The sequence below is a fragment of the Leuresthes tenuis genome, unplaced genomic scaffold, assembly GCF_036924035.1.
Source record: "Leuresthes tenuis unplaced genomic scaffold, fLeuTen1.0.hap1 SCAF_11, whole genome shotgun sequence".
In the NCBI taxonomy this organism is placed as follows: Eukaryota; Metazoa; Chordata; class Actinopteri; order Atheriniformes; family Atherinopsidae; genus Leuresthes; species Leuresthes tenuis.
The window spans coordinates 6813991-6841261 of record NW_027325365.1 but is presented as its reverse complement, the minus strand read 5'-3'; the positions used below and the strand labels follow the sequence as shown (position 1 = coordinate 6841261).

Here is a 27271-nt window from a genome sequence, read left to right as displayed (position 1 = left end):
CTAGAGGTTGATGTTCTCCTTTGAAGTTCAGCAGTCATCTGGCATGCTGAATGGAAAGATGTTTGTTCTGTGCTGGATAATAATTCATGTGTATGTGTGGATACATTTCTTTTTAACATGTAACTGAAGCTTTCACCTGCATTTTCTCACCTCCCCGACTGACAAGTGGCACGTTTGATAACTTTCATCTCCTCTGCTTCTTTCCATGGCTCACTCCTTAACCTGGCTTCCAGGAATGCAATAAGCCTAAGGTACCGTATCTATTGCCACCGTTGTCTGTTGTTTCTGTAGTGTCAGTGTGTGTCATCTGCTCTTTGTTTCCTAGCCGTCTGTGTTTGTGCTCATGTTGGTAGTTTTATCTACGTCTGTTCCCCATTCGTCCTATCTGTAGCTTCTAGCAGACTTCCTTTATAAACACCTTCCGTTTGCGGGCATGGATGCTGATAACAATGAAAAGGGAAGCCTGCTCCACACTCCAATGCTATTACCACAACATCAGCAGCTACATGAAATTAATTCTTATTGAGAGTCGGAATAAAAAAAGCCCCGGCGTCTTCTTCCATCCATGTTATCTTGTTTTGATCAGAAAAATATTCATGTTTGTTGAGAGCAAACTTCATCACGCTAACAGTGATGACAGAGGGACGATAAGCATCACTCTGGTATCGCTTATAGGCCTGTAAACTGAGATAATGGTAACAATTTAGTAGATTGAGGTGCACGGTTTCTCTCTGTTGATGTGCTTGATAATGATATTGACTATCTTTAGGCTCTTTGGATTATTATTATCCCTGCTGTGGGGGCGTGGCTCTGATGGATTTTGTTCAACTAGAGGATTTCTGTTTAATTATGATGGTTATTGAAGAACATAGAGATGCGTTTTTTAAAGACATATTTCATAATAAAACGTGGTTTTACCAGTATGTCTAGAACAAATGCCTCGTGAGCATTTCATCATGACGTCCTGCAGCATCCAAGCAGAAATGGATTATTAAGGAGAGGTTGAAAAGATCAGTGCTCAAAGGGTTGAGCAGTCATACCTGCTGATAAATGCAGAGAGAACAAACCTGCCACTCTCTGCAGCAGCAGAGCTGAGCTCCTATTTTTAGAGCTGTCCTTTGTGACAACCTGCTCTGCTTCAGCTGTGCAGAGATAACAAAAGCCTCGCTTTTGAATGGACATTGTGTAGGAACTGCAGCGATTAAAAGCAAAAACAGTTCATCGTACACTTTGTATTTCCCCTTGTTGTCGTGCCTCCTACATTTCTTCGTCTTTACTGAGTGAAATTATTATGTTTTTAAATGTAGTCACCATGAGAGGAGGGGGCATCATTCCTTTTATCTTCTGCAGCGTGTGTAGTGTGTGAATCTGCATTTTCATTTGCAGCTGCATTTAAAGGTTTCCATTGTTTCTTTGAATTGAACGCCCACACTCGCTTATCCAGCATGGACAGCAAAGGCATTGCTGCTGTTTGTAGATATTTATAGCCAAATATCAAACGTTTTGCTTTGAAGGATATGGAGCAGATATTTTTGGAGAGTTCACACTCGATAATCCACATGAAATGGTGTGTAGAGATGGAGTTACTCATTTACTGGCTGTGGCTCATTTTTCTACCAGTGTTACAGAACACGCTAACTGACATTTGATGTGCTTTTCATGTCACTTTTGACATTCAAAGACCTTTTTGAAAGTTGAGTGTTTTGAAAAGTCTTGACAGATGACATTTGTTCCGATGCTAATGAGCCTGGATGGCGACGATAACATAGTCCTCTGCCTTGTGGTGTTTGTGTCACTTAAATGTGATGAAAATCACTCTAAACAATCGATGGTGAAAAATATTTTACCGGTTCAGTGTTGGGCTAATGTCAGACCATGCTGGGTGAGATACCACAGATACTGATATCAAAGTCTGGCCTACTTGTCTGGATAGATAACAGCTAAAATGTCAACACTGTTAAAAATGTACATTTGTAAAACTGTTTTCCTTCATGTGTCGTGCACATGTCCCTCCTATGCATCCGAGTTTAGAAAAAGTCACTTATGAGACCACAAAGAAATACATGTGTCGTGTTGTAGATGCAAGAAAATTCTTTTATTAAACTTTCTGTCATTTAAATGTCAGTCGCACTGAGTCAATATTAATATAGACTGGTTTAGAATAGGCTTGAAGAAAAGAATGTGCTCTAAGAAATAACATCTTTCTTAAAGTTATACAATGTGATGGACTCTTTCACTGTTAGATTTTTTTTTATTAACTATTTAGGATGCTATAAGCACCATTCAAAAGGTCAGGTTTTCAAAATATGGTCCTGTTTTCTTTTCATTTATACTCAAAAGTTCAATGCAATTCAGGCCTTTTATTTTTTGAGAGGGGCAAGACATACAGCAAAGTGCCTCATAGGTCAGGACTCGAACCCGTGCCAGCCGCAGATGCCCTCAGTCTCTGCACATTTCATTCTTTATCATTGGATAAAGAATCATTGGATTCTTTATCAACATGGATATTATTAATACATCTGTATACATACAGTTGTGGAAGTCAGCTATTTGTGAGACCTTTCTCTAAATTACTAGATGGATATGATTCAAAGCCAATATCGGTGCTTTGAATAATCCTAATGACTGTGATGTTCTCTTAACTTTCTATCTAAAACTTTAGATATTACAGACATAAAACTTTTAACTTTTCCTGGAAAGAAATTGACAGTTTCCTTGGGATATTTATCCTTTTTTGTAGCGTTAGCTTACTTTATGCAGTTTACTGCTGTAGTTAAATATTCTCTTTAACAGCAGCGTGAAACGTGCTCCGCTCTACCCAACTGTCAGAAGCCAACTCACTCCACCCCCACTTTTCTTTCTAAATGACTTCCAGTTCATAACCTTCCACCGTTAGTCTATAACTTGGTCCGGAAACCTCGGAAAGTTACTGATGAACTTTTCGCTGTCACTGCTCATTGTCTGAGAGCATCTCATTTCATTCACCCTTCTGATTGATGCACCTTGTCTCAGGTGCACGAGCGCTACAGATGTTTAGCCCCCGTGAACCCACAAGTGTAATCTCTTAGGCGTGCCTGGTTGCCGGCATTTCTATCAAATTATTTTCAGAGCAGCGTGCAGGTGACAACAGCTTGAAAAATGAAGTAATCCCTTGGGCTGTAGCAGCTATGAAAATGGAGTCTCTTATTAGATCATCTTTCTCGCTCTTGCAGTGCTATTTAGAGTCATCGTAATGGGACTGATGTCATTGATTAATGTTCTCTCTGCACATAGCCTTTTGTTGGCTTACAAACAAATTCACTGAACAAGGTTAGACACAGATCAATAAATCAAAGAATGTGAGTTTGATCCTCTAATGGCCACCATGGGTCCATGAGGAGCCACGTTCCCTGACGAGTGCTATTAAGCAACAAGCTAAAAAAAAAACTGTTGGCATCAACAGCTTTAAGTTTTAGTGTCTGCTGATGTATGATGGGGTTTTGTCTGGTTAGATGCTGGTAGATTGATCTCTTGGATTTAGGAGTTTTTTTTTTAGTCGTTTGTTTCATTTTGCTGTTGTTGCTGTTGAGTGTATTGAGCAGTTTTAATGTTGCCACATGATGATCTCTTGCTCTGTTATCATGCTTGAAACACTTACTCGTGTGTGTGTGTGAGTGTGTGTCACATGTTTGCACGCAGTTGTGTCGCCAAACGTGTAATGAGGTTTTTATGGCTCGGTGCTGTGCATCATCAAGTAAAACGCCATGCGTGGCTGACCCGATCGCACACGGTCTGCAGTCTGTTTACAAATGGCAGATGAGGCCCCTCACCCCCTCCATCTAATGCATTTAGCACACTCCACGGCCAAACACGAGCGCATTAGTGCTATTCTTAAGTGACATTTTTCATGTCACTGTCACAGTCCTTGAATATCAATGGTCACCTGCCTCTTTCACTTTGAATTTAACATGCAATTAGCCAGTAAAAAAAGATATTAATTGCAGGTTTGTCCTTAGAAAGCTGTAAATGGGGGGGTTGGGTAGGAGGTTTTGATAGTCCCCAGATGCAGCCTCGTTGTCGCGGTGATGTAATGATGCCCCTCTCCTCTTCCCCCTAAGGCAATTGCTGGAGACATTAATGACTGCGCTTCACAGCAAAGCACCTGAGCTTTTTCGTTGTTTTGATACATTACATCATGGCTCAGGGCAGGAGAGGTGATGTCATACCAGGTCTCCAGCTTCCCTCCCCCTCACTGCCTTCCACTAACCTCCCCCAGTGCTTTGAATGGATTGGTTCCAAAACCAGCTCATAGTACGCTGCTTTCTAGGTACTGTCTGTGGCAAAGCAGTCTGACTCTTTATTCAAAGCCTGAAGGCCTCAGGTGGAGGCCTACATAGAGAAATATCTGTCAGATTAATTGTTTTATTGGATTTGTTATTTTTGTTTTGGAGGATCTAGGAGTGTTTTTGCTGTTTAGATCTGAATATCAAGCATGAAGCTTCAAAATTGCCTGATTAATCAATAATGTACAGCTGCTGTTGAGAATTATTCATATTGATATCCCTGTTTTTCAGTAACTCTATTTTTTGATGGAATTCACATCCTAAAAATAATCTCATTCCATCTTCCTGTGTAAAACAACACTTTGATTGAAGTTGTTTGTTTTGTTTGATGGACATTTTGAAACATCATAAAAATAGTGTTTTGAACGCCTCACATTTTGTCACTGACGTAGTTGTGTTCTACTAAAGGGAATTGAATGAGCTCTCTTTTTCCAAAACAAGATTAAGACAGAAAAATGGCCAACAATAGAGCAAGATAGAAAATGATAGATGCTGCCAATAATGTTGAGAAATGGCATGCCAACCAAATTATTATCAACATAAATGAAAAATAAGTAAATATCTCCCCTTGGAGGTTTCCTTGTTAATATTCAACCTCTAATGCTTTCAAATACAGAGAAAGTGTAACTGACAATCAGTTGGTTTTATTTTGGCCTTTGTGTCTTGTTTATGGAATTAATTTTTGGCTCTTTTGTGATGGCTTTTTTGGAGCTTATTGTCACTGTTGACCCTTAAACTGCTTTTGCTCCCTATGGGCTGTTTCTGTGATTGTGTGTGTCTTCTTCATATTGCTATCTGTCAGCAGATAATCATGTGAGGGCTTCTATTTATCCAGCATCCAGCATTTTCAGAGGCATGGTCACCCTATGAAGCATGTACACATTTCTTCCTCTCCTAAAGCATTGAAATGATCTTATTTTTAATTTGAGGCTTTGCTGGTGACGCTGCAGCTTGTTGTAGTACAGCTGAGTGAAGGTGAAGTGGCCCAGTTTATTGCCACTTTTTTTCTGTCTCTTTCATGCTCTCTCCTCCCTCCTCCATTTCGGCATGTCTCGCTGCCTCCGTCGCCACAGCAACTGCAGGCCCTGTAGGGTGTGTAGGGGGGTTGGCTGGCTGGGTGGGTGGGTGCGGGGGCTTGTGCTCACCCAGTTGCCATGGCTATTCCAGCTGAGTGACAGTGACAGTGTGACATCATTGCTGCCAGTCTCTGCAGTTGAAACGCTGTGAACGTGTTCCTCTTCCTCATCATCTGTACTCCAACCCCTCCTCCTTCCACCTCCACCTCTTTTTTTTTTTTTTTTTGGTTCTCTCTCACCAGTAGCGATGCAGATCTTTCTCCCTGTCTGCCTCTTTTACTCACCCTTTTAAAGAGGAAGTGCTTCAACTCACCCACCCAGGAAATAGCTTTTCTTCATTCGGTTACTATGCCAACCAGCTCCAGCGGCTATCTTGTACCGAAAAAAGAGTGTGATAATGACATTACTCGCACTGTGCTCCTCTTCTCCTTGCATTCGTTCAACCTTCTATCATTCATCAATACATCAAGACATTTTGATTTATTTTTCCAAAACTCTCATCTGTGTATCCTTGTCTGACCCTAAGCTTTGTTCACATTTCATCTCTCATCCTCACTTTCATTTTCTCATCCACCCCTCTCCTCTTCCCATCCCTGTATCTGCGCTGGGGTTGTTGTCCCCCAAAGGAGCACAGCCATAGCCGCTCTTACAGCATCTCTGTCAGGCAGGGAGGAGGTCCTTACCCTCCCACCCCTCTCTTCACTACCTCCTCCCCTCCTCCACCCCTGACACACATCCCCACATCCCCCTGCTCCAGCTTCAAACAAACCTCTGGGTTTAACCTACAGAGCCTCGTTGGAGGCTGCAGGCGTATCATTCTAGAAGTAATCTAATGGTGCATAAAGGCGTTTGTGTGCGTGTGTGCTCGTGTGTGTTGCTTTACTTTCGGTGGAGAGAGGGAGAAAGAGAGATAGGGAGAGAGAAGGCGGAGGGAGCAAACGTGAGTGAAAGTGTTGTCAGCCATTTTTCTCATCTTTTTTTTCGGATTTTTGCTTTCTTGTCGGCGCGTCGCCGCTCTCCAACTGGAGATGTGATTGTCAAGTGCGCGGAGCGGGAAGAAGCTGGCTGTTCTTCGCTTGGATAAAAGGATCCCCCCCCTCGCTCTCATCCTTCTGCTCTGTGGTTTTAAGATATTTCTTTGGGAATCAGCGGGTTGGCTGGAATAAACGCAGAAGGTGACGTTGCTTTGGAGAGTGTGATCAGGCCAAGGAGCAGCGGATACTCCCAAAGCTGTCAAGCCGCCGCCGCCGCCGCCGCCTCCTTCTAGAGAGACGGTGTAAGCTGGGAGAGGGGAACGGCAGGCAGCTTGTGGAAGATGGAGGTCTATATTGTGGCATAGAACTGGTCCGGGATGTTAGATTTTAGCCCGGTGAACATTTTTTCATTATGAAACCATTAGCAGCATCAGACAGCAATGGAGTCCCGAGCCAGCAAGATAAAACCCCGGTAAGTAGCCTATCGATGTGCAACGTTTTCTCTCCATCTTTTTTTTTTCTCCACTCCTAATTTATGACCCCAGATATGATTACGGGGCCTATAATGGATGTGCATCAGATTTCTATCGAGCCTGTAGATGAATGAACGCAGGGCAGCGCAGGGCAGCGCAGGGCAGCGCAAGGACGCGCCAGGAACCAGAATGGGTTGATCAGAGGCTGATTATTACCCTTGTTGAGCATCCGATGTGTGTCAGTGTGTTGTACTAGAAACGGCCGCCATGTGCTTGCTGTCACTGATGCGCGTGAACACACACACACACACACACACTTACGTGAATATAACGAGTTATAATGACCTGAAAGTCCTTAGTTTCAGTAAAATAACACATGAGAATATGTTGCCAGTGGTGCTTAATGTAGACGTTGTGCTTTATGCGGACCTTTAGATGTATAGCAGTAATTTGTATCTGCTTTGACACACACAGACACGCACAAGTCGTGCAAATGTGTGTTTAATGACCGACGTCTCTACCCTGATTGCGTTTTACGACGCACTGAATAATAGTATAGTGTAGGTCCCTAAGATGTCTCCACGATATTAACCTCGAATCAAGTCAATCTGCATTGGGGAGTAAATATACCTCATGCGCTGAACAAATGTGGGGGTTGTGTTTTGGGGGGAGATGATGTCATGTGTACAGAAATTAGGCTCCCCTAAATTCAGTTATCCTGCCTTTTAGCCTCTGGGAACAGTCACAGCGCAGGTCGCATTACAGAAAGTGATGCAGGATTAGTTATTTTTAAACGGAAAATGGCTAAATCGAGCCTGGCCTATTTTTAAAAAAAAAAAAAACACCGTGAGGTTTTTGGTGTTTCTTACAGCTGAAATAGTTGGAGTCACCAGTCTCTCGCTGGTGGCGCTGTCCGTGGTGCTGGAAGCAGCCGGCAGCTCCAGCAGATTCTCGGAGGCCCGAGATGATCTGCACTTGAACAGTAAACGGATTGATCGTCTGTCAGCGCTGCTAGCATCAGTCACACACGGAGACCACACAGACACACACACACTCAGATAAAGGGCAGGCCTTACATCACTCTGATGAACGGTGTCTGGGTTGTAGAGCACAGATTCCCAGGGAAAGAAAAACACCTTAATATTCCAGTAATAGCTATAGATATGTCATTGTTGATGAGGGATATCATCCTCTTTTCTCACAGTTTGCGTTGCTTCCCTTGTGTGTACCTGCAGGATACTAAAGTCTCTGGCAATCCGTACAAGAAGTCTTCTGATATAATCTGAAATGTGAACTGTTGAAACTGTTGCATGTTTGTGAGATGTGCAGCAAGAAGCAACCATCTGTTTGTTAGAGTAGATCACTGCAGGTCTTAAAGCACTCAGAGTTGCCTTGTTTTATAAATGTGCTTTATAAGTAAGCATGACGTTCCTCTACTCACTCTGATTTTAGCTGTTTATAGAGTCTTAACATGCATACATAGTTTTTCTCTCTTCTATATGTTGATACTTACGATACCTTTTGTGTCACATCTGCCTTGGTTTGACTTAAGTCATCTATAAAGTTAGCCATATTGAAACAATCTCATTGTTAACAAGGAAAAGGCCAAACGGGTGTCATATAGCACATTGTTCTAGGGATCATTACTGGCTGAACAGAATGCCAAATTGTGAAGTTCTTAGAGAGAGTGCAATGATCTGAGTTATGCTCCTTTTATTCATTGATTAATTTAATTGTCAGTAATTTTGTGGCCAGCTGACATTTTATTCCCTGTCCTCTTATTCAAAATGTTGTTAAGACATATCTATTTCCATATAAGTATTTTCTCGTGACTTGTCTCCCCACCCCCACCCCCTCATTTGACTTTTGTTTTCTTATTATGCTTTGCATACAAATGGGGGCTTGTGTAAATATTCATTTATCCCAGCAGGAAACCCACCATGGGGCAAGTCAGTAACAGACACCAGATCTTATTACAGTAACGGCATCATCATAGAAGTCCCATCAATGTTGACTACCATGAGTACTGTTCCATTCTTGCTTATCTCTCCACTCAAGACCAACACAATTGATATTGATTGATCAGGTTTTTATCAACCTTTTAAAGACTCAAATGTCCTAATGTCACTGATTACAGACTATATTGCTGATATATTTTTTTCTTTATTTACCTTAAATGGAAATTAAGAAATGGTCCTTACAATCTGGTTATAAAATGTGCAAAAAAACTTACTTTTTACAAATGTACTGATTTGTTGCACTTCCACCAAAGTGTCTTTCACGGTAGTTGGCATTTGGAACAAATATTGTTGGAAGTCATCTCCTCCTGTCAAACTGCTGGCTTTTATGTGACTGACTTGTGGAGCTGTAACTGGGGAAGGGGAAGCTCAGAGAGCATATCAAACCCATTTAATCGGACACCCCTCCAAAGGGATTTTAATCTCTTGATCCACAAGGCTCAGGAAAGCGAGAAGCTGCCACCATTGTCAGGGGATGTGACCACTTCCTCTTAGTCCTCCAACACTGGCGGTTTTCCAATTTATTACAGGTGTATGGTGTTTTAATCACATGTCAAATGTTTCGCTATAGTACTTTTTGGAGCATAAAACCAGACGGAAAACCCCTCAAATGAATTAATTTAAACTGACAAACGGATGGCAACGTTGTTTTTGTTTTTTATATTGGAAATAAGAAGTTCTTTCTTTGGTCACCCTCGGGAAGGGTCGTCTTGTGTAACAGCACAGATTCAACCCCAGCTTGTATAGGCAGTGAAGAGATTGTGAGCCAGCCAGTTCTTCCACCCAGCAATCTAGGTCATTAGGTCTACAATGTAATTTAAGGAGCGCCACATCTGCTCACATGTAAGCAGAACTGCGTGTTGTAGCTCGAACATTAGAGCAATGCTAAATCCTACTGTGACAGCTGATTGTATGTTTTTTTTTGTTTGTTTGGTTTTTTTTTGGACTCGTGGTTCTACAGAGCTTATTTATTCACGAGAGAACACATATTTTTGGAGTACAAGAGAAAATAGACAAAAGGTAGGAGAATCATCACAAATCCATGCCACGGTTGATGTCTGTTATATCACATTTGTATTTACACACCGGCGTTTTAGTATTAATCGATTTGGAGTGAACAACACACAATACATGTTTAGTTGTGTCGTCATTGCTCTCATTGTTGTTCTGGAATCCAGCTTGACCCAGTCTCCTGCATTCCACTGGGCCGAAAAGGTCAGTGGACCAGCACATGTTTATGGACTGAATAAACCCAGGCTTATTGACCAACAGACGGATGACCTAAATGAGCGGAGAGAATGGATTAAGTGTTTATTATCCCCTCCCTTTATCCCTCTTTCCTGCCCTCCCTTTTATACTCCCTTTATTTCCCCCATTCCAGTGGGAAATAAAGGGAGGAGGAAGGACCTTTCGGTGGAGGGAGGAACCTTTCTGACTAGTTCTGGAAACATCCATCCATTATCTATGCCAGCTTAATCTAGTTTGTGATCGTAGGGGCGGCTGGAGCCTATCCCAGCTGCCATCGGGTGAGAGTCAGTGTACACCCTGGATGGGTTGCCAGTCCATCTCAGGGCCACACAGAGACAAACAACAGTGACAGCACCGACCACTACACCACCATGCAGCCCATTCTGGAAAAAACAGCAAGGATATAATTATTGATATGCAGATCATCAATTACCAAAAACTCCAGACAAATAACTGGAATATTTATTTCATTTAGCTTCTATGCAGTATTACTCGTTCAAAAACTGTAGGAAATATTTGAACAATTTAAGCATTTATTGGATGTTAGAAAATGTTTTCTCTTCTTACTTTCTTTGCAGTACTCAAGCTCAATCCTGTTCAGATTTGGAAAAAAAAGGCACAATGCTTGCAACTGCTGTCTTCAGATCACTCAGTAAACAGGGTAACTTCAGATTAATGCACGTTTAGTAGCCATAAACAACAGCCATAAAGTACTCAGATTAAACTCAAAATACAATGCAGCGACATGTTTACGATTGTGAAGAGCAGCTCACGTGTAGCCTTCGAGCTTCCATTAGTTTGGTGTCAGCTGTATGCAATCCCTGTGTGCAAAACCAAATTTCCTCAGAGATGGCAGTGCAGCTGATGTTGTGCCTCAAAGCCACAGCGATCTGACAACAAATGTCAATCCCAAAATGAAATAGTCACAGCATCAGCATCAGCTCCAGCTTAGCTTCACTTCTGTGGTTTGTATTGCAGACTGTGATATATTGCTCCTTAAGAGTCATGAGAGGGAATTGCGATGATGCTGTGTGGTTGCAGTTACAGCCAAACAACAAAAGATTCTTCACACAATATTGTCCAGCCAGTGATAATAACGGGAAAGTCTGCTGGAGGCATTCAGAGTGAAGTCAACCAGACAAGGGAATGGGAAATAGCAGCCTGAGGGGGGTTAGTGACTGACTGGGCCCTCTGGTCGACCATTTTGGTTAGTGCAGCCAGCCAGATAATTAAACGTGATGGCAATCTTTGACACAGTGTAATCACATCACACCTCAGTGCCACAAAAGCTCTACTGTCTGGCTCTCAGTCTCTTGTCACTGACACAGAAAGACATTTTGTAAATTGATCCATCTAATTTTCTACTTTTCCTTGTCAAACAGCTTCAGAATGAATAACTTCTGAAAAAGTTTACTGCCACAGCATTTTCAAGATCTTCAGCTTTCATTATGGCTAGTGTCATTGATATTGAGTCTTCTTTAGTTCAAACTAGTCTTTCTTCCTTCAGTGATGATTCTGGCAGCAAAACATTCAAAAGCCCTTGAATTAAGCCATAACACAGATGAGTGCTTCAGAATTGTCAGAATTGGACTTTTTCTTGAGTACATTCGAGAGCAGATGATGGCTTGAATCCATTTACTTGCAAATGAACCTCCTGAGATGTATTTTTGTCCAAACTATTCCATTTGTCATCCAAGTGAGACTTGAGTATGTGGATTTCTAAATCTATCTGAGGCAGTGATCTTATTTAAAGCCCAAAGGATGGTTTTTGGTTGATGCGATGACACAGACTAATTTTCCCAGATGTGAAGATCTTAACGTTTTTTTTTTCTCTGAAATTCATGCTCTTGCCCTCCTTCCTCTGCACTTACTAAAGCTTGGTTACAGTTGTTAAGTTTTTATTGGCTTAGCACACATTTAAAATGACTCTTAATTGAAAGGATTTTAACCTCCAGCGTGTAGGGAAACTAGGCCCAGTTTTCTCCAGATGTTTACATTTGCCACATGACGACTGAAGTAGGGTTTGAGATTGTTATATTGATGATCTGCCACAGCCAGAAGTGGAGTTAAAAGTGGCTCAGAGGCAAATGGCCTCCCTGCTGACTATCAAATATATTTTGGTAAATAAATCATTTGGCCATAAAATATTCACATCTTTATACACCATGAACCAGTTTATGCTGTTTTATTAGATTCATAATTCAGCCCTGTGGAGTTCTAATAAATGAGGTTGGTTTAACTAAAGTGTGCTGTATATTGGTGAATAACCTATAACGGAGCTCTAGAAATGGATATTACTTTATTAATGCATTACACTTTAACCAGTTGTTTATGGAATTCAAGGAAAGGGCTTGTGATAGGTTATTTTATGGATAAATTGTGTCTATTGAATGAAATAAATGATTAAATGTGACCAAGAAATTTATGCAATAAAAAAAAAAGAAGATATATTTATTTGTAAAGTTGAAATAAGGGGAAAAAAGTAGAAATTTGCAGGTATTGTACCTACAGACATTAATTTTTACATGAAAACTGCCTTAAACTGCAAATTAATTATTGAATTAGTGGCACTTAGTTTTTGTTCAATTACTGCAGATATACAAACAGAACATCATGTTCAGACTTCAAAAAGCCTCCTCAACAGCAGTGCTTTTTTTATTTTATAATCTGTCTGCTTGGATAAAACTTCAGCAAGTGGCTTCTGATGGGTTTTACTTTTTGGGGTCATCTCCATGGAGAAGTGTGTTGGCTCATTTACAGTATTCCTAATTACAGCTGGTGCTTTATGCAGTATGAATTATTCTGAGGGGTTTCCCCATTTGCTGCCCGACATTCACTCAGTTCGTTCACGTTATGAACGTTAATTAGGGAATTTTTGCTTGATGTTCTGTGTGCTTCTTGTTTGTTCGCTCGGTTTCTGTGCTGAAAAAGAAGAACAACTCTGAGTTTAGGTTGTGTAAAGTTAATTTTGTTGCATTAATATCAAAACTCTGAGCTCTGTGAGAGCTTATTTTGTCAGATTTGTTCCCACATTGTGTCACAGCAGGTTTAGTGTTCTCTTAAAGTTACACCAGAGAGGATTTGAACTACTACTGTTTTTTTTCTGTTTTTTGGCAGATTTGTTAACGTCTAACTTTTCAGTTCTACACCATGGTCTTGATCATGAAATGTGTGTAAATCTGAGCTCCTGCATTGTCACTAACTAATAGTTTTGCTCTGTTCATGCCGTGTTATCACTAGCAGAGGAATGAAAGGAAAGGCGGAGAGAGATGCCTTCTATTCATTATTAAACAAAGATGCGTCTTTTTAATTAGAAGTAAGGGCAGCCTGTTGTAACGTTTTCATAGCTGGTTTAGGATGCAAAAACATACAGTATTACTTTTCTTCACTATCAACAAATGGATACTAAAATGCCAAAAAATGCATAAAGAAGACATTTTTGTTTACATCTTTAGCATTCTCGCAAATTCAAGGAAAACATTCCACTAAGTGTGTGATCAAGTGCCAGGCAGTGAGCGACCTGTGGTGGCCGCTTGGCTGGCTGATACTGACCATCTGTGTGTATGTTGTGTATGTGTGTATGTGCAGCTCCCTGCAGACTTCAGCAGACTTCACCTGGCCGACGGCTTACACCCACAGGTGACCCACGTCTCCTCCAGCCACTCAGGATGTAGTATCACCAGCGACTCTGGAAGCAGCAGCCTGTCAGACATTTATCAGGTAAGGCCTCCCCTCATTGGCACTGGATCCCCAGCTTGGACCCTGGATAGTTAAGCTGGTGTGATAGTTTGACAATGAGCACATGTGGCCATAGCTGAGCTCTGGATATCTTATAGATGGTCATTAAACCTCAAACCTTTTGAAAAGTCAAACTTTAACAGAAGAGGTTGTTGGTCATTATAATAATTCCATTTTTTATTGAGAGAGAGAAGCAAACTGAATTAAATACTATAAAGTAAACTTAAAGTATTCACACCTAATTGTGGATAAATCTAACCATAAAGTTGAGCTGGTGATCAGCAAGAGGGAACACCCCCACTTTGTGGTGAAATGGCAACAACCCCCGTGTGAGCTCTCTTTAATCTCATTAAGAAGGACATGTTTCTGTGAGTCATTTAAAGGTTTTGCTGGCAGAAAGGCTATATGACACTGACAGGAGACTGTTGCCGCTCAGCGGGCAGCAAACAGACAGCCTGGTGGCTGCGAGCAGGTGGTCCGGCCTACATCCTGACTTCCCCACCCCCCCTGCCTTTTATCACCTCAAAGCAGAACTACAGAACTCCCAGGGAGTTATGACGTACAGCCTCATGAGATGATTTTATGCTTTACCGTTACTAAAATAACTAGAATTTGTTTTGTGGCAATTGAATGACAAAATTAAACATGGACATAGGAACACAGACGCACAAACAAAATCTTGTGACTGTGGACTTGCTCCAAACCCTGCAAGTAATCCTCTTAACAAAACACACACCCCATTGAACCCTAATTCTGTTACCTGCTGTGTGTCTGTTTATGTGTGCTTGTGTGCTTGTGACCGTGCTCGGGGGTAAATTGAGTCACAATCACTTTGTTTTGCTCAGACTTTTTCCCGGCTTGTGGGTTTTTCTATGTGTAGGGGCACTGGTTGTAGTTGTTGGAATACAGTAGTATGGCCATGTGTGTGAGACACGTTTGAGCTTATGTTAAATCACACAGAGGTGTGTCTATGTTTGGCCTTGCTGTGGCTGACTGGGGGAGGTTGAACTGGCTCTACTGTCCCCAGTCTGTGATCCTAGTCTTAGCGCCATCTGCTAGCAGCTCTGTGGCAGCCTCTTGATTTCCCTCTGCTGGAATCACACTTACTGCCCTGTTCTCACTTTTGGCTGAACGCTTTCTCTTGTAGATCCTCTTGTCTCTGAATGCTGTATTCACTTGCCTTAACTTCACCTTTGTCTCAGTCCTTCTTTTTTCTTTTCACATATCTTACACCTCTGCCAATCTCTGTGTGGATTAACTGTGTGCTTGTGCTTTTGCTGTTTGAATCATTTGAGTGTTTCAGATTTGCTGCTTATTTTGTCAGTAATAATTATAGAATTAACAGTTGCGGGTTTTAAATGGTGCTAAATGAACACAGCAAGCTTTAATTAGCATTTGGCTCTAGTTATATTGTCTTTTCTTACATTTTATCCCTAAGATGTTAAAAGAAAGAACAGCGACTGCTGTTGCTCACAGCTTACTGAAAAGGAATTGTTGGATTGCTCTTTGTGTAAAGTTTTTTGAGAAGACTTTTTGTTTTTGACCCTATATGAATAAAACAGAAAATAACCACTAACAATTCAATTTAGGCTCTGTGTTTGCCAAAAGAAAAATCAAATCGCACTGCCTCCTAACCATTTTGTCCCATGATTGAAAACGAACTCCTGTGTGGATCTGCTTGTCATATGCTTGGTTTTTATATATATATATAAAAAAAAAGACATGAGAGTACCAAACAGCTGTTCAGTGACAAAGATAAGTGCTCTTAGGGCTCCACGATATTAGGAAAACATGTGATATTCTGTCATTGTTGAATACTGCATGGAAATACGACTTGTGATATATAAACAAATACGTCAATGTCTGGTGCTAATCTCTTGTGTATTAACAGGCACTAAATTCCATTTCTGCACCCGTGCATACTGGTTGGTTGTAAGGCATGCACAATTGCAACTTTCTCTGGGTGGAATGCAAACCTCATCAATATGTCTGTGCGTCTTCTATTTCAGATCAAATTGTCTTTGTTATATGATATTGTTACTGTCCATGTTGAAATTGCAATAACGTTACATTTTGCATACACAGTGAAGCCTTAGATGCTCCTTTGTGTGCCAGTTTGGATTCACCTGTTTATGATCATTAGATGCTCTTTCATCTTCTTGTGAAGATGGATATGCCTTAAATAGACCGAAATAACTAACAATGTATAATAATATACAATACAGTATTATTATCTTATTATCTTTTTGTACATGCCATGACATCGTAAGTTAACAACTTAGAAAATCACAAGTGCACAATGTTTAATGCCCTCATCAGTCAGATTTCTTTTAAGCTTGAAACCACAAAATCCATTTTGTTGATGATGTAATAAAGCTATGCTGAGTATACTTGGTACATATTGATGGGGACACTGAGCAGTCTACCAACTGCTGCAGCTTCTCCGCTGCTCTTGGATCCACAGTGTTTGACTGAAGTGAAGAGTTCCACATCATTCTCACGTCACTGCCAAGATGGCGCACTGTTTGTGTCTGAATAAATCATGAAATTGCTCCTTTGAAAGCATTGATCCAAGAATAGCCTTCATGAAATATTAATAGCACCTGACTTGCTCACGAGCCTCTGATGCTTACTGCAGATTTATGGATTTTTGATACATGTACGACATGAAAACAAGTCTGCATATGAAAACAATAAATCGCATTTAAATGTAGCGTAAACTTTAATTTAGTATCTTTCTCCATTAGCCATGTGAAGTGTTGTATACCCTGCAGAAACAGATCAAGTCACTGGCATTGTTGAAAGGTCTTGTGTCTCTCGTGCTGTTTTAATGCTTGTTTTGTGATATATTGTCCAAAGTGTTGTGTGCCTCTTTGGTTTGTTTTAACGAAATGTTATTTAATTAGCAGTCCCCACATGATCGGTTATTGAGAAACGGCATTTTGATGCTACACATCAGACAGTCTGGCCATTCTTGTTGAGATGAGCTACACACAAGTGCTTGTAGCATATCCTGCTCTTTGTTAAAGGTATTGTATTAGCCCGAAGGCCTAACTCATACATCCCCATATCTTCACTGCAGACCACGCCTTGGCTCCGCCTACCAGGGTCTGCACCAATGACGCCCAAGTGGCCAGTCAGACACTGAATCATTAATGAGCCTTTTGCACATGGTGTTTGAGCAGAAGTGACACAGGGTCTCTGTTTAAAAAATTTAAAGCAGACTGGCAGGGAGGTGAAGATGCGTCTGGCTCTTGGATTTTGTGAACAATTTTTAAATGCAAGCTTTTCCTCTCTTTCTCTTAAGAAGCTTGAGATTGGGCATCATATTGGGGTAAGAGGGTTTGTTGTTGGGTGGTAGCAGAACTGATGTTTTGCATTAATTTTTCAGTCACTTTGGTTTGCTCTGCACGAGCCTTTCGTGTTCTGACCATGAACCAAGCAATATCATAGCCTCTCCGTCATGTATAGATGTTATTTCTTTGATGAGAGCAGCAGAAGAGCTCCGTTAGTAGCACTCATGCACAAGTAATTGCATTACATTCACTTCTCATCTCAGCTACTTTTCTCAGCTCCCCACATATCTCATCTTGTGCTTTCAAAGAACAGGATCTGGCTGTGAGGCAGGCTGTGGAGTTTGCTGAGGGGGGGAGGAGAGGAAAGTTGGGAGTTAATTAGCTTGTTACTATGCATAGCAGACTGTTTGGTATGCAGCCCTGATGCCTGTCTTTCTCATACTGTACTCAGAACCTCTTCGCCATTTGACAAAATGGGTCAAATCTGTACAGCTTTTGTGTTTCTCCATGGTTGGAGATGTAGTGCGTCCCAGGGGATGTTTGCAAAATGTCCTCAGCAATGTGTGTTGTCCTGTGTAGCTACTTTCTCCTCAAATATCACCCTGACTGTTCATAAATGTGTTTAATTACTTGATCATAAGGGGTTTTTACTCTCACGCTTTAACATTTGCCAGAAATTCAACTCATTGTGTGCGATGAGCATGCAGAGACTGTTGTTGGTCCGCTGTGTTCCTTAAAGTCACTTGTGCAGCTGGTAAATGCAAAGTTTTGACAATTTGGTTGTCGGACAGCTTTCAACTGCTGATGCTGGATGAGGAGATGCTGCGTCCCTTCTCGCGTTTATCCTTAATCAAATGACTAATTTCTCATCTGTTTACTCTCTTTAGGCCACAGAGAACGAGCCAGGTGATATGGACCTGAGTGGCCTGCAAGAAACCGCCGTCGACTCTGAGGAGGATGATGACGAGGAGGACATCGAGCGAGCGTCGGACCCTCTCATGAGCCGTGACATTGTGCGGGACTGCCTAGAGAAGGACCCCATGGACAGGACGGATGATGACATAGGTAAGCATCCACATGGGGGTTTTATTTCCTTTTATTTCTCATGTTGTAAGTTAAAAATTAAACCGAACAAGCGGCAGTGTTTGTGTCTCAGTGAGGCTTATGAATAGCACTATTGTATGTAAAAAATGTTTGGCATGGCAGTATGTATTTTGAACTCATCTTGCCTGTTCTTTTGCAACCACAGAGGGTGTTATTTGAAAGATAATCTTTGGAGAATGATGTAAAGGATAACAGTAAAAATCACAGGCAGTGTTTTTCCATCTTGGGACGACTATGTTCCCAATTTTAGATGGATTCAGTGCTCCAGAAAAGCCACTCCCTTCTTTAAATCAGCCACAGCGCATTTACACTGGTCTGAAGTCTGTGCTGCTCTCGTTTACTCTGTAGGCTTTCGAGTAATTTTCAAAGCCACGTCAGGCTTTCAGTGTCATATCCCTTTAAGCTATGACTCAATTCCATCGCTAACGATAGGCATGTTTGAAAAAAGAAAGTACACACAGGCAGCGCTAAGCTGCTGATGAAGACTTGAGGATGATACACTGGGTGAAGGGAGAAAAGAAGCGAGTGCCAACCCCCCCTTCACTCATCTTCCCGCCGCACACCCCCCTCTCTGCTGGCAGGCTTTTTCTAGGTCACTCCAGCACATCCTCTCGCCTCACCTCTCCCAGCGCATTAAACTTTCAGCACTACTGCAGCTTCGTGCACAAGGCTGTCGCCATGCCAAGCCCAGGTCAGCCAGTGCACCAGACTGCTACTGGTCAGGAGAGATGGATGGTAGATGGTGAGGAGGAAAGGGGTGTTTTCCCTTTTTTTAACCATCAGATGAGAGGCCTGCAGAATGTTTTTGAATTTTTTTTTTTAACATGTAGGATTTCTCCTCGGTGACACACCCCAATATTGAAGTCTTTGTTCATTCAGATTTCAAAAAATGATTAGCATATGGTTCCAGAGGAAAATTTCGTACATTTAGTTCAACACAATGGTTAAAACACAAACTTTGTTTTCTTTACCTTTTATTAGAAATATAGAAATTCTGTACAGCCACTATCATGATTAGATACCTTAAAAGAAATGTAACTGTTTATTAGAATTTGATCTGCCTTGATGGTACGATTAGCATGACTTCAGTTTGTTCAGCAGGTCCTTTAACTCACACAAAGGTCATTGGGTGACTTGTCGGCGATTATTCTTGGCTTGCCTCAAAGTTTATGTCAATAGAATCAATAATAGGTTTTGTCTTCTGCATGTAATGATTACTCGGTGGGCCCCATAATGATGGTGTTGATGATCCATTTTGAAGCTCAGCCTCAGGCTTGCGTCTTCTTGGCTGCATGGAGGGAGATGCTCAAGCAGGCTTGCCAAGAGACTCTGTGTTTGCTGTTTTTCCTTAAATGCCTCTGCCATCTCTCCTTTGTCCCTCACAGAGCAATTACTGGAGTTCATGCATCAACTGCCAGCTTTTGCTAACATGACCATGTCAGTGAGGAGGGAACTCTGCGCTGTCATGGTCTTCGCCGTGGTTGAACGCGCCGGCACCATTGTTCTCAATGATGGAGAGGAGGTGCGTGCTGCTGCATTATCATGAACACATAATCCGTGTCTGGTGACTGTGTCTTCCCTTAAACTGTGTTTATATGTGTGCGTTTCTCTGGGTACTGAACCTTAGTCTCATCTCTTCACACCAATAACTTTTCTTCCATTTCATGTTTTTTTCTGCTCTATTAAACTTGAATGGCTGACATTGCTTATCGCCGGGTCTTTCTAGGATCCCTTAGGCACCAAAAGCTGGACTCACTTAGTGTTTTCTTTTTTTCAGATCAAGACGTTGCATGTGTTTTCATAGATAAGACGATTTACTTGTTTTTACTACGATGCACTTCAACAATAGAGAGCAGCATTTGTCCTTAAGGCCTGGCTTGAATTGTTAATGGACACTTTAAAAAAGTACATCCAGGTTCAGTGAACAATTTGTTGCTGTCAGAGCAAAAGATTTTCTTAAATGTTTGCTCTAGAATAATTCTTTAAAAGAAATCCATATTTTCCCTTTAAGAAAAACATCTTTCTTTCTATTAAGAGTGTATTACTTTGTCCTCTTTGCCTCAGCTGTATCCCTCTGAGGAAAGAAAGAAACCATCTGTTAGTCCTGCCACCGCCTTATAGCTACTGCATATGGTTCTTTTTTTATATAACTAACTTTGACTCATTAACGCGCACCAGCTGTTGAAATTTCCTTATATAACATTTCATCTCATCTAAATAGTTAATATTATCGTGTTTCTTTTATATTTCCCTTTTGTAGTTTCTCCAGTTGATTTGTACTTGTTTTCTTGCTCCTTTAAACCTCTCAACTGCTGTGTTTTTGTGTCATTGTTGCAGCTGGACTCATGGTCGGTGATCTTGAACGGTTCGGTGGAGGTGACGTACCCCGACGGCAGGACAGAGGTCCTGTATATGGGGAACAGTTTTGGGGTGTCACCAACCATGGAGAAGGAGTACATGAAGGGTGTCATGAAGACCAAGGTGGACGACTGCCAGGTAGGATCCTTGATTTCAGCGTTCCTCTGCTGGGTTTGGGTTGATCTGTTTTAACAGGTTAATTTCCTTTGCATTTCAGAGTGAAAAAACTGGAAAAAAGAGCCCTGTCATCTAATGTTATTAAATCCTTCTGTGACCCACTTGTAGTGAAAGTGTTTGCACTCGTGATTCAGTGTTGCTCTGAGCAATAGTGTCCCCTTATATGTGAGAAACAGTCATTTTTTTAAAGAGAATCGGCCATCTTGTGCAAACAGCAAGATCACACTCTTTGCATCACGTTTACTAAGAATAATATGCTAAACATTGAAAGTTAAGACATTAACATCTTTAAAGTCTGCTGAGTTCATCAGATCTGGATCAGAAATTCTTTGCTGAAGATTGTAGAAAGCCCTTTTTTGTTGCAATCTTTCAATCTATCAGTGTGATTGCTTGAGTTATTTTTAGGCAGAATCTTAATGTAGTCACTCATTTTACTCTCAGTTAGCTTCCATGTCGCTTGTAGTAGTTACACAAACAGAGTGAGGCTTAATTCGGTCCCATAATAGAAATATGACACTGCATCACTGCAGTACTCTTTAGCTCATGATGAATATATATTTCCAGGTTCTGTGTGGTTTAAGCTGTCCCTTTTCTTTTTTTTTCTCAGTTTGTTTGTATAGCTCAGCAGGACTACTGCTGCATCCTCAACCAGGTAGAGAAGAACATGCAGAAGGTTGAGGAGGAAGGCGAGATTGTCATGGTGAAGGAACACCGTGAACTGGACCGCACCGGAACCAGGAAAGGACACATTGTCATCAAGGTACAAATCAACGCTCAAACATTTGCACAATGGTTGTTATGCATGATTGCATTATTTAAAAGGCTGTTAAATCAAAAACACTGTAACCTTCCTTCCTCCTTAGGGCACTCCAGAGCGCCTCACCATGCACTTGGTGGAGGAGCACTCAGTGGTGGACCCCACCTACATCGAGGACTTCCTGTTGACCTACAGGACCTTCCTCTCCAGCCCCATGGTCGTGGGCAAGAAGCTCCTGGAGTGGTTTCACGACTCCAGTCTCAGGGACAAGGTATGGGCCGCAGGACTGTGCAATACTCCTATAGTCGACATAGAGTCTCAATCCATTTTGATTTACAGAATTCTGATTGAAAATGTGCTTATATATTTCAAAATATTCCAACTCATGCAGAGAGCGTGTAATTCTAATCAAATGGAAGACTACATGGTTCAATCAGACACAACTGAATGATTGAGCACACGGATGCCCATCTGTCATAACACCTGTTTACCGTACACATTATTCCTTTAGAACTTGGTGTATGTAAATGTATACAAAATGTGGAGACTCCAGGACATTTCCCATAAATCTTTGGCCATTCTGGGGTGATGATGACGTTAGTTACTCAAGCATGAACCTGTGTCTTGATCTGTGTTGGTCTTGTGATTTTTCTAGGTTACACGGGTAGTCTTGCTGTGGGTAAACAATCACTTCAATGACTTTGAGGGTGACTCTGCCATGACTCGTTTTTTGGAGGAGTTTGAAAACATGCTGGAGAAAGAAGTAAGTGTATTACCTAAACTGAGAAAGAAATCATTTTGAAAAGCTTCATTCATTTATTTGATTACTTTTTCTTTTTACAGAAAATGTGCGGGCACCTCAGACTGTTAAACATAGCGTGTGCTGCTAAAGCCAAGCCACGGCTGGTGACATTAACCAAGCCGTCCAGGGACTCTCCTCTGGCATTCAGCCTCCTCGGAGGTCAGGAAAAAGGTTTCCGCATCTTTATTGATGCTGTGGAGCCAGGGAGCAAGGCAGCAGAAGCAGGCCTTAAGCGTGGGGATCAGGTAAGAGTCCTCACCTCCAATTTTACTTGCTATGCATGTTTGGTTTGATTTTTCCAGAGAATTTCTTTTTGGGGTTTATTTAACCTCCCAGCAGTCTCAAATTCACCTTAATTCTTTTTTTGGCTGTAGCTGTGGAGAAAAATCACTGCACTCAGTCACACAGACCAGCACTTAAATTGATCTTTTTTTTTCTCTTAAAGCTCAATTTTGTTGTGAAATTGGTTTTGCATTTTGATTTAACTAGCATTAAAAGGGTTCTTTTGAAAAGTCTAAATTGAACTTGCCAGTAGCTGCAGGCACCCCGTGTTGACTTTCTCCTCACAACTTGACTTCTCAGCCATTTTCACACTTTGCAGGCCTCTCGGCTTTAAGCAAAGTCTCTTAATCCTTGAAACCATCTTGTGTGTGTCTGGATGTGAGTTAAGCCCTCTTGACTCCAAACATCCCCTGCAGCTGTTTCCCCAAAAGGAAGCAGAGAAGCCGACTTCCTCGGAAGAATTTACCCCCTTACACAACTTACGCCTTCATTATTTTACTGCTTCATTTACTGTCATCATTCACTCATTTGGGATTTACCATTTCATAACTCTAGTGTTATCTTCCTTGGTTGTCACGGGGCAATTTAGGATAAGTTTTCTGCAGCAAGCTCCTGGCAACACCACACTAATCAATGCTGATCCCAAAACAGACTTTTGGCTTTGTAAGTTGGTGAGACCTGTCAAAAGTGGATGGGGGGTATGAACTGAAAGCATATCTACTGTACATTACTGTTAAAGGTGACTTCCTCTTCCTCCAAAGAGGAAGCGGCAGCTTGGTTAGTAGATTGTGTTTGGATGCAAATATCCGGCACTTTTACAGCTTTCAAGCTATAAAGACAAAGACCGTGTGCAACCGACAAATCTTAATATAAAAGCCATATGCTGGACTAAATGTCATGATTTTAGATACTAGAGGCTGGAAGATTATTGCCTTTCTGTTTAGTAATTAAAATGAGAAGTTCCAACATATAAGATATAACACGACATGTAGCTTTAGAGAGGTCAGTCACTGCTTCCTGTGGCACAGTTCAATGGTTCACCAGTGCAGTTGTTGGATTCTTAATCCATGTACATATTTATTCATCAGCTGCAGATTAGGCATTGGATTGATTTCCTATAAAGAAGACTTGGCAGTTGATTTGCATCATTAATTTGATCTGCAGAGAATAAAATTGTGATTGTGCATGAGAGACTCATCGTTAGGGGAGACACTGACAAAAAGGCTTTTTTTTATTGTTTCTGTGTAGGAAAACAGTACTTTTAGCCATAATGCTGTAACCCTCTTTGCTTTTACCCAGTATGTGGCTGGTAACATATCATCCCCTTATTGTACAGGCTCTTAAGAAATCGGCTGATGCATTTCTTTGATCTCCTCTTCCTTTGCAGATCTTGGAGGTCAATGGGCAGAATTTTGAGAATGTTCAGCTCAGCAAAGCCAATGAAATTCTGAAGAACAACACCCACTTGTCCATAACTGTGAAGACAAATCTTTTAGGTAATGTTTTCATGTCTTTATTTGGTAAGCTATAGTCATGTTCCACCTCTAACTTAATGACTATGTCTTATATATCTGCTCAACCGCTGCTGAATTTAAAGACTATAGCTCATCTTTTTACACTATTCTTCCCAATCAGTGTTTAAAGAGCTGCTAACACGGCCAGAACATGACCATGACTTGGACGTGGATGAGGAACACGATAGGAAGAACGGGGCGCCCCACTTACCAAAGATTGGGGACATCAAGAAGGCCAGTCGCTACTCCATCCCAGACTTGGCGGTGGATGTGGAGCAGGTTATGGGCCTGGAGAAGGTCAGCAAGAAGGCTAAGTCCAACTCAGTTGGAGGACGCAACAAGCTGAAGAAGATCTTCGATAAGACGCTCACCAGCATTCTGCCTCCTAAACCATACAAGTAATAAGATCTAATAATGGTGGAAAAAAATCCATTCAACACTCATTGCAAAACCTGTACAAGACAGCTTTCCATGTTGATAGTCATTGATTGCAGATTGATTGATTGAGAGATAAAGTAGTTCTATCTCATGGCCAAACTATAAATAAATACAGCTGCCCAGTCTAGGTAAATTAATGTTGTGAATATGTTGTGGAGCTTGTACTCTGAAACCTGTCCACATATCGCCTTCTGCCTGTTGTTGACAGAACTGTTATCTGACTCCCCCTCCTTCTGTTCTGCTGTCCCTCTTGTTTCCATAGTGAAGTTTGCGTAGGCCAATCACAGGATGACAGCATAGTAGGTATGAAGCAGTCCAAACAGATCCCACCAGCTTTGCCGGTCAGCGGGAACCTCTCGTCGTCTAACCCAGACCTCCTGCAGTCGCACCACCGCATCCTCGACTTCAACAACCAGCCCGGTGTGTATTTAGCTGCTGGTAGTGCTTCACTGTGAGACTGAGATGTCTGTGGAACAAATATACAACATCTGACAAATCATTGCCAAAGAGATACTCAACGATTTACAACACAGGCTGCAATTACCAAACCAAAGATATTAAAGCGACAACTACCAAATTTCTCTCTTAGCCTGAAAATCCATGATATCAATCTATCAGCCATTTACAGCAAACAGGAAAGTAACCCAAGAGATAGTCTCTATATACATTAACTCCTGTCCATCGTGTTGTGTTTCTTTTCAGTACCAGTTATACTCAGTGAGTACCTTCTGTCGTCATGTTCCTGCTTCTCTTAGCACAGTCACGCCTTAGTTAATCTTTTCAGACTCCGCAGCTATAATTTCATGAAGCAATGCAACAAAAATTCAGTTGATCTGCAGCTTTCTTTTTGGCATTTTTATTTTATTTTATTTTTTTGGCTCTGCTGGGTCGTGTTTCAAATCAAACTGATGAATGATGGGAAACAGGGTTTGTGGGAAATGAACTTGCTTAAACCTTCAGAAACAGCCAACAGTCACTGGGTTCTTTCTTTCTTTCTTCTTAGACTACGAGATAACAAGATTCTTAAACCACTCATAATTCAGATTGATAAGAATTCATGCTCATAACCATGCTTTTCTCAGATATGTCGGACCAGGTGTTACGGGTGTTCAAGGCAGACCAGCAGTCTCGATACATCATGATCGGGAAGGACACGACGGCTAAGGAGGTGGTGGCTCAGGCAATCAGGGAGTTTGCCCTGACTGCAGCACCGGAGGCGTATTCCCTTTGTGAGGTGTCCGTCACACCAGAAGGCGTCATCAAACAGAGGCGGTTACCAGATCAGCTTTCTAAATTAGCTGACAGAATTCAGCTGAGCGGCAGGTAATGTTGAGCAAACACCACATCAAACAGTTAGAAACAGAGATGAATTACTCTTTTAATTTTTTTTTATATTCAAATTAATTTTTTATATTATTTTTTATATTCAAACTTACTTACCATGAGTCAGACCAAACGTCCTCTTCTTATGCCAGATACTACCTAAAGAGCAACATGGAGACGGAGACATTATGCTCAGATGAGGATGCCCAGGACCTCCTTCGGGAGGGCCAGATCTCTTTGTTACAGCTCAGCACTGTGGAGGTGGCCACTCAGCTCTCCATGCGAGCCTTTGAGCTTTTCTGTGCCATCGAGCCCACCGAATACATTGATGACCTCTTCAAGCTACGCTCAAAGACAGGCTCTGCCAGCCTCAAGCGCTTCGAGGAGTCAATCAACCACGAGACCTTCTGGGTGGCCACAGAGGTAACACGAGAGCCCAACCAGCTCAAACGCATGAAGACCATCAAACACTTCATCAAGATCGCCCTGCACTGTCGCGAGTGCAAGAACTTCAACTCCATGTTTGCCATCATCAGGTGAGACAGGAAATAAGCACTGTGAAAGAAAGATTTGCTTTCATTCCTACTCTTGTCATTTTCTTCCATCTGTTATACTTTCATCTCAATTTCCAGCCATCACCATCTTAACAGTAAATACTTTGCATTGATTGCCACTATTGAATTTCTCTGTTGGTATCTGTGGTTCTCCTCACAGTGGTCTGAACTTGGCTCCAGTCTCCAGACTGAGGGGAACATGGGAAAAGTTACCCAGCAAATATGAGAAGCTGTTCGGAGACCTACAGGACCTGTTTGACCCCTCTAGAAATATGGCCAAGTACAGAAATGTCCTCAACAATCAGAATCTCCAGCCACCAGTCATCCCCCTTTTCCCTGTCATCAAGAAGGACCTCACCTTTCTACATGAAGGTAGATAACGTGACAGTCTTTGTAAAAAAAAAAAAAACCACTCACAGTCGGTTGCTACTTCAATCTTATAGTATTCTGTACGGGTTATTTTAAAGGAATTTTCTTAAGCTGCTGATGTGTCAGAAATGTTGTTATTGTTATTATTTTATTCAGTAAAAGTATCCTCCGCAGTTAACATAGAAAATGTGTTGTTTTGTTTTTATTGCATTCAATGGTTTTGAGTAAAAATGACAGTGAACATGCATCAGTCTATATTTAGCTGCAAAATAATCTTTTGTTGTCCATTTTTTATGCTCACTTAAACATTTGTCTGTAATTTGATTTAAAGATGTTATTTAAATGTGGACAATTCCAACAATAATTTATTTCCAGGCTAAAATGCAGTCACTGCTAAGCTAAGATGAGCTAAACTAATGCATGGTCTAGGTTAAGTTTGTAACTTAGG

General features: G+C 41.4%; 1 protein-coding gene across 9 annotated transcripts in view; it reads left to right on the top strand.

Moving 5' to 3' along the window:
• The window catches only part of rapgef2b (Rap guanine nucleotide exchange factor 2b), a 95144-nt gene that overhangs the window by 56604 nt on the left and 11269 nt on the right, over positions 1–27271 (top strand). For 4 of the 9 annotated variants that reach the window (XM_072395224.1, XM_072395226.1, XM_072395221.1 and 1 more), the window contains 16 exons: positions 234–251; positions 13700–13831; positions 18033–18210; positions 19635–19771; positions 20587–20745; positions 21392–21544; positions 21648–21812; positions 22197–22304; positions 22385–22588; positions 24013–24121; positions 24261–24537; positions 24840–24997; positions 25280–25294; positions 25660–25900; positions 26053–26436; positions 26615–26826. In XM_072395224.1, the coding sequence (XP_072251325.1) occupies positions 234–251; positions 13700–13831; positions 18033–18210; positions 19635–19771; positions 20587–20745; positions 21392–21544; positions 21648–21812; positions 22197–22304; positions 22385–22588; positions 24013–24121; positions 24261–24537; positions 24840–24997; positions 25280–25294; positions 25660–25900; positions 26053–26436; positions 26615–26826 (2650 nt within the window). Of the gene's footprint in view, positions 1–233; positions 252–6433; positions 6845–13699; positions 13832–18032; positions 18211–19634; positions 19772–20586; positions 20746–21391; positions 21545–21647; positions 21813–22196; positions 22305–22384; positions 22589–24012; positions 24122–24260; positions 24538–24839; positions 24998–25279; positions 25295–25659; positions 25901–26052; positions 26437–26614; positions 26827–27271 lie in introns of those variants that run through there. The other 5 variants (XM_072395223.1, XM_072395222.1, XM_072395229.1 and 2 more) reach the window with 5 other exon arrangements.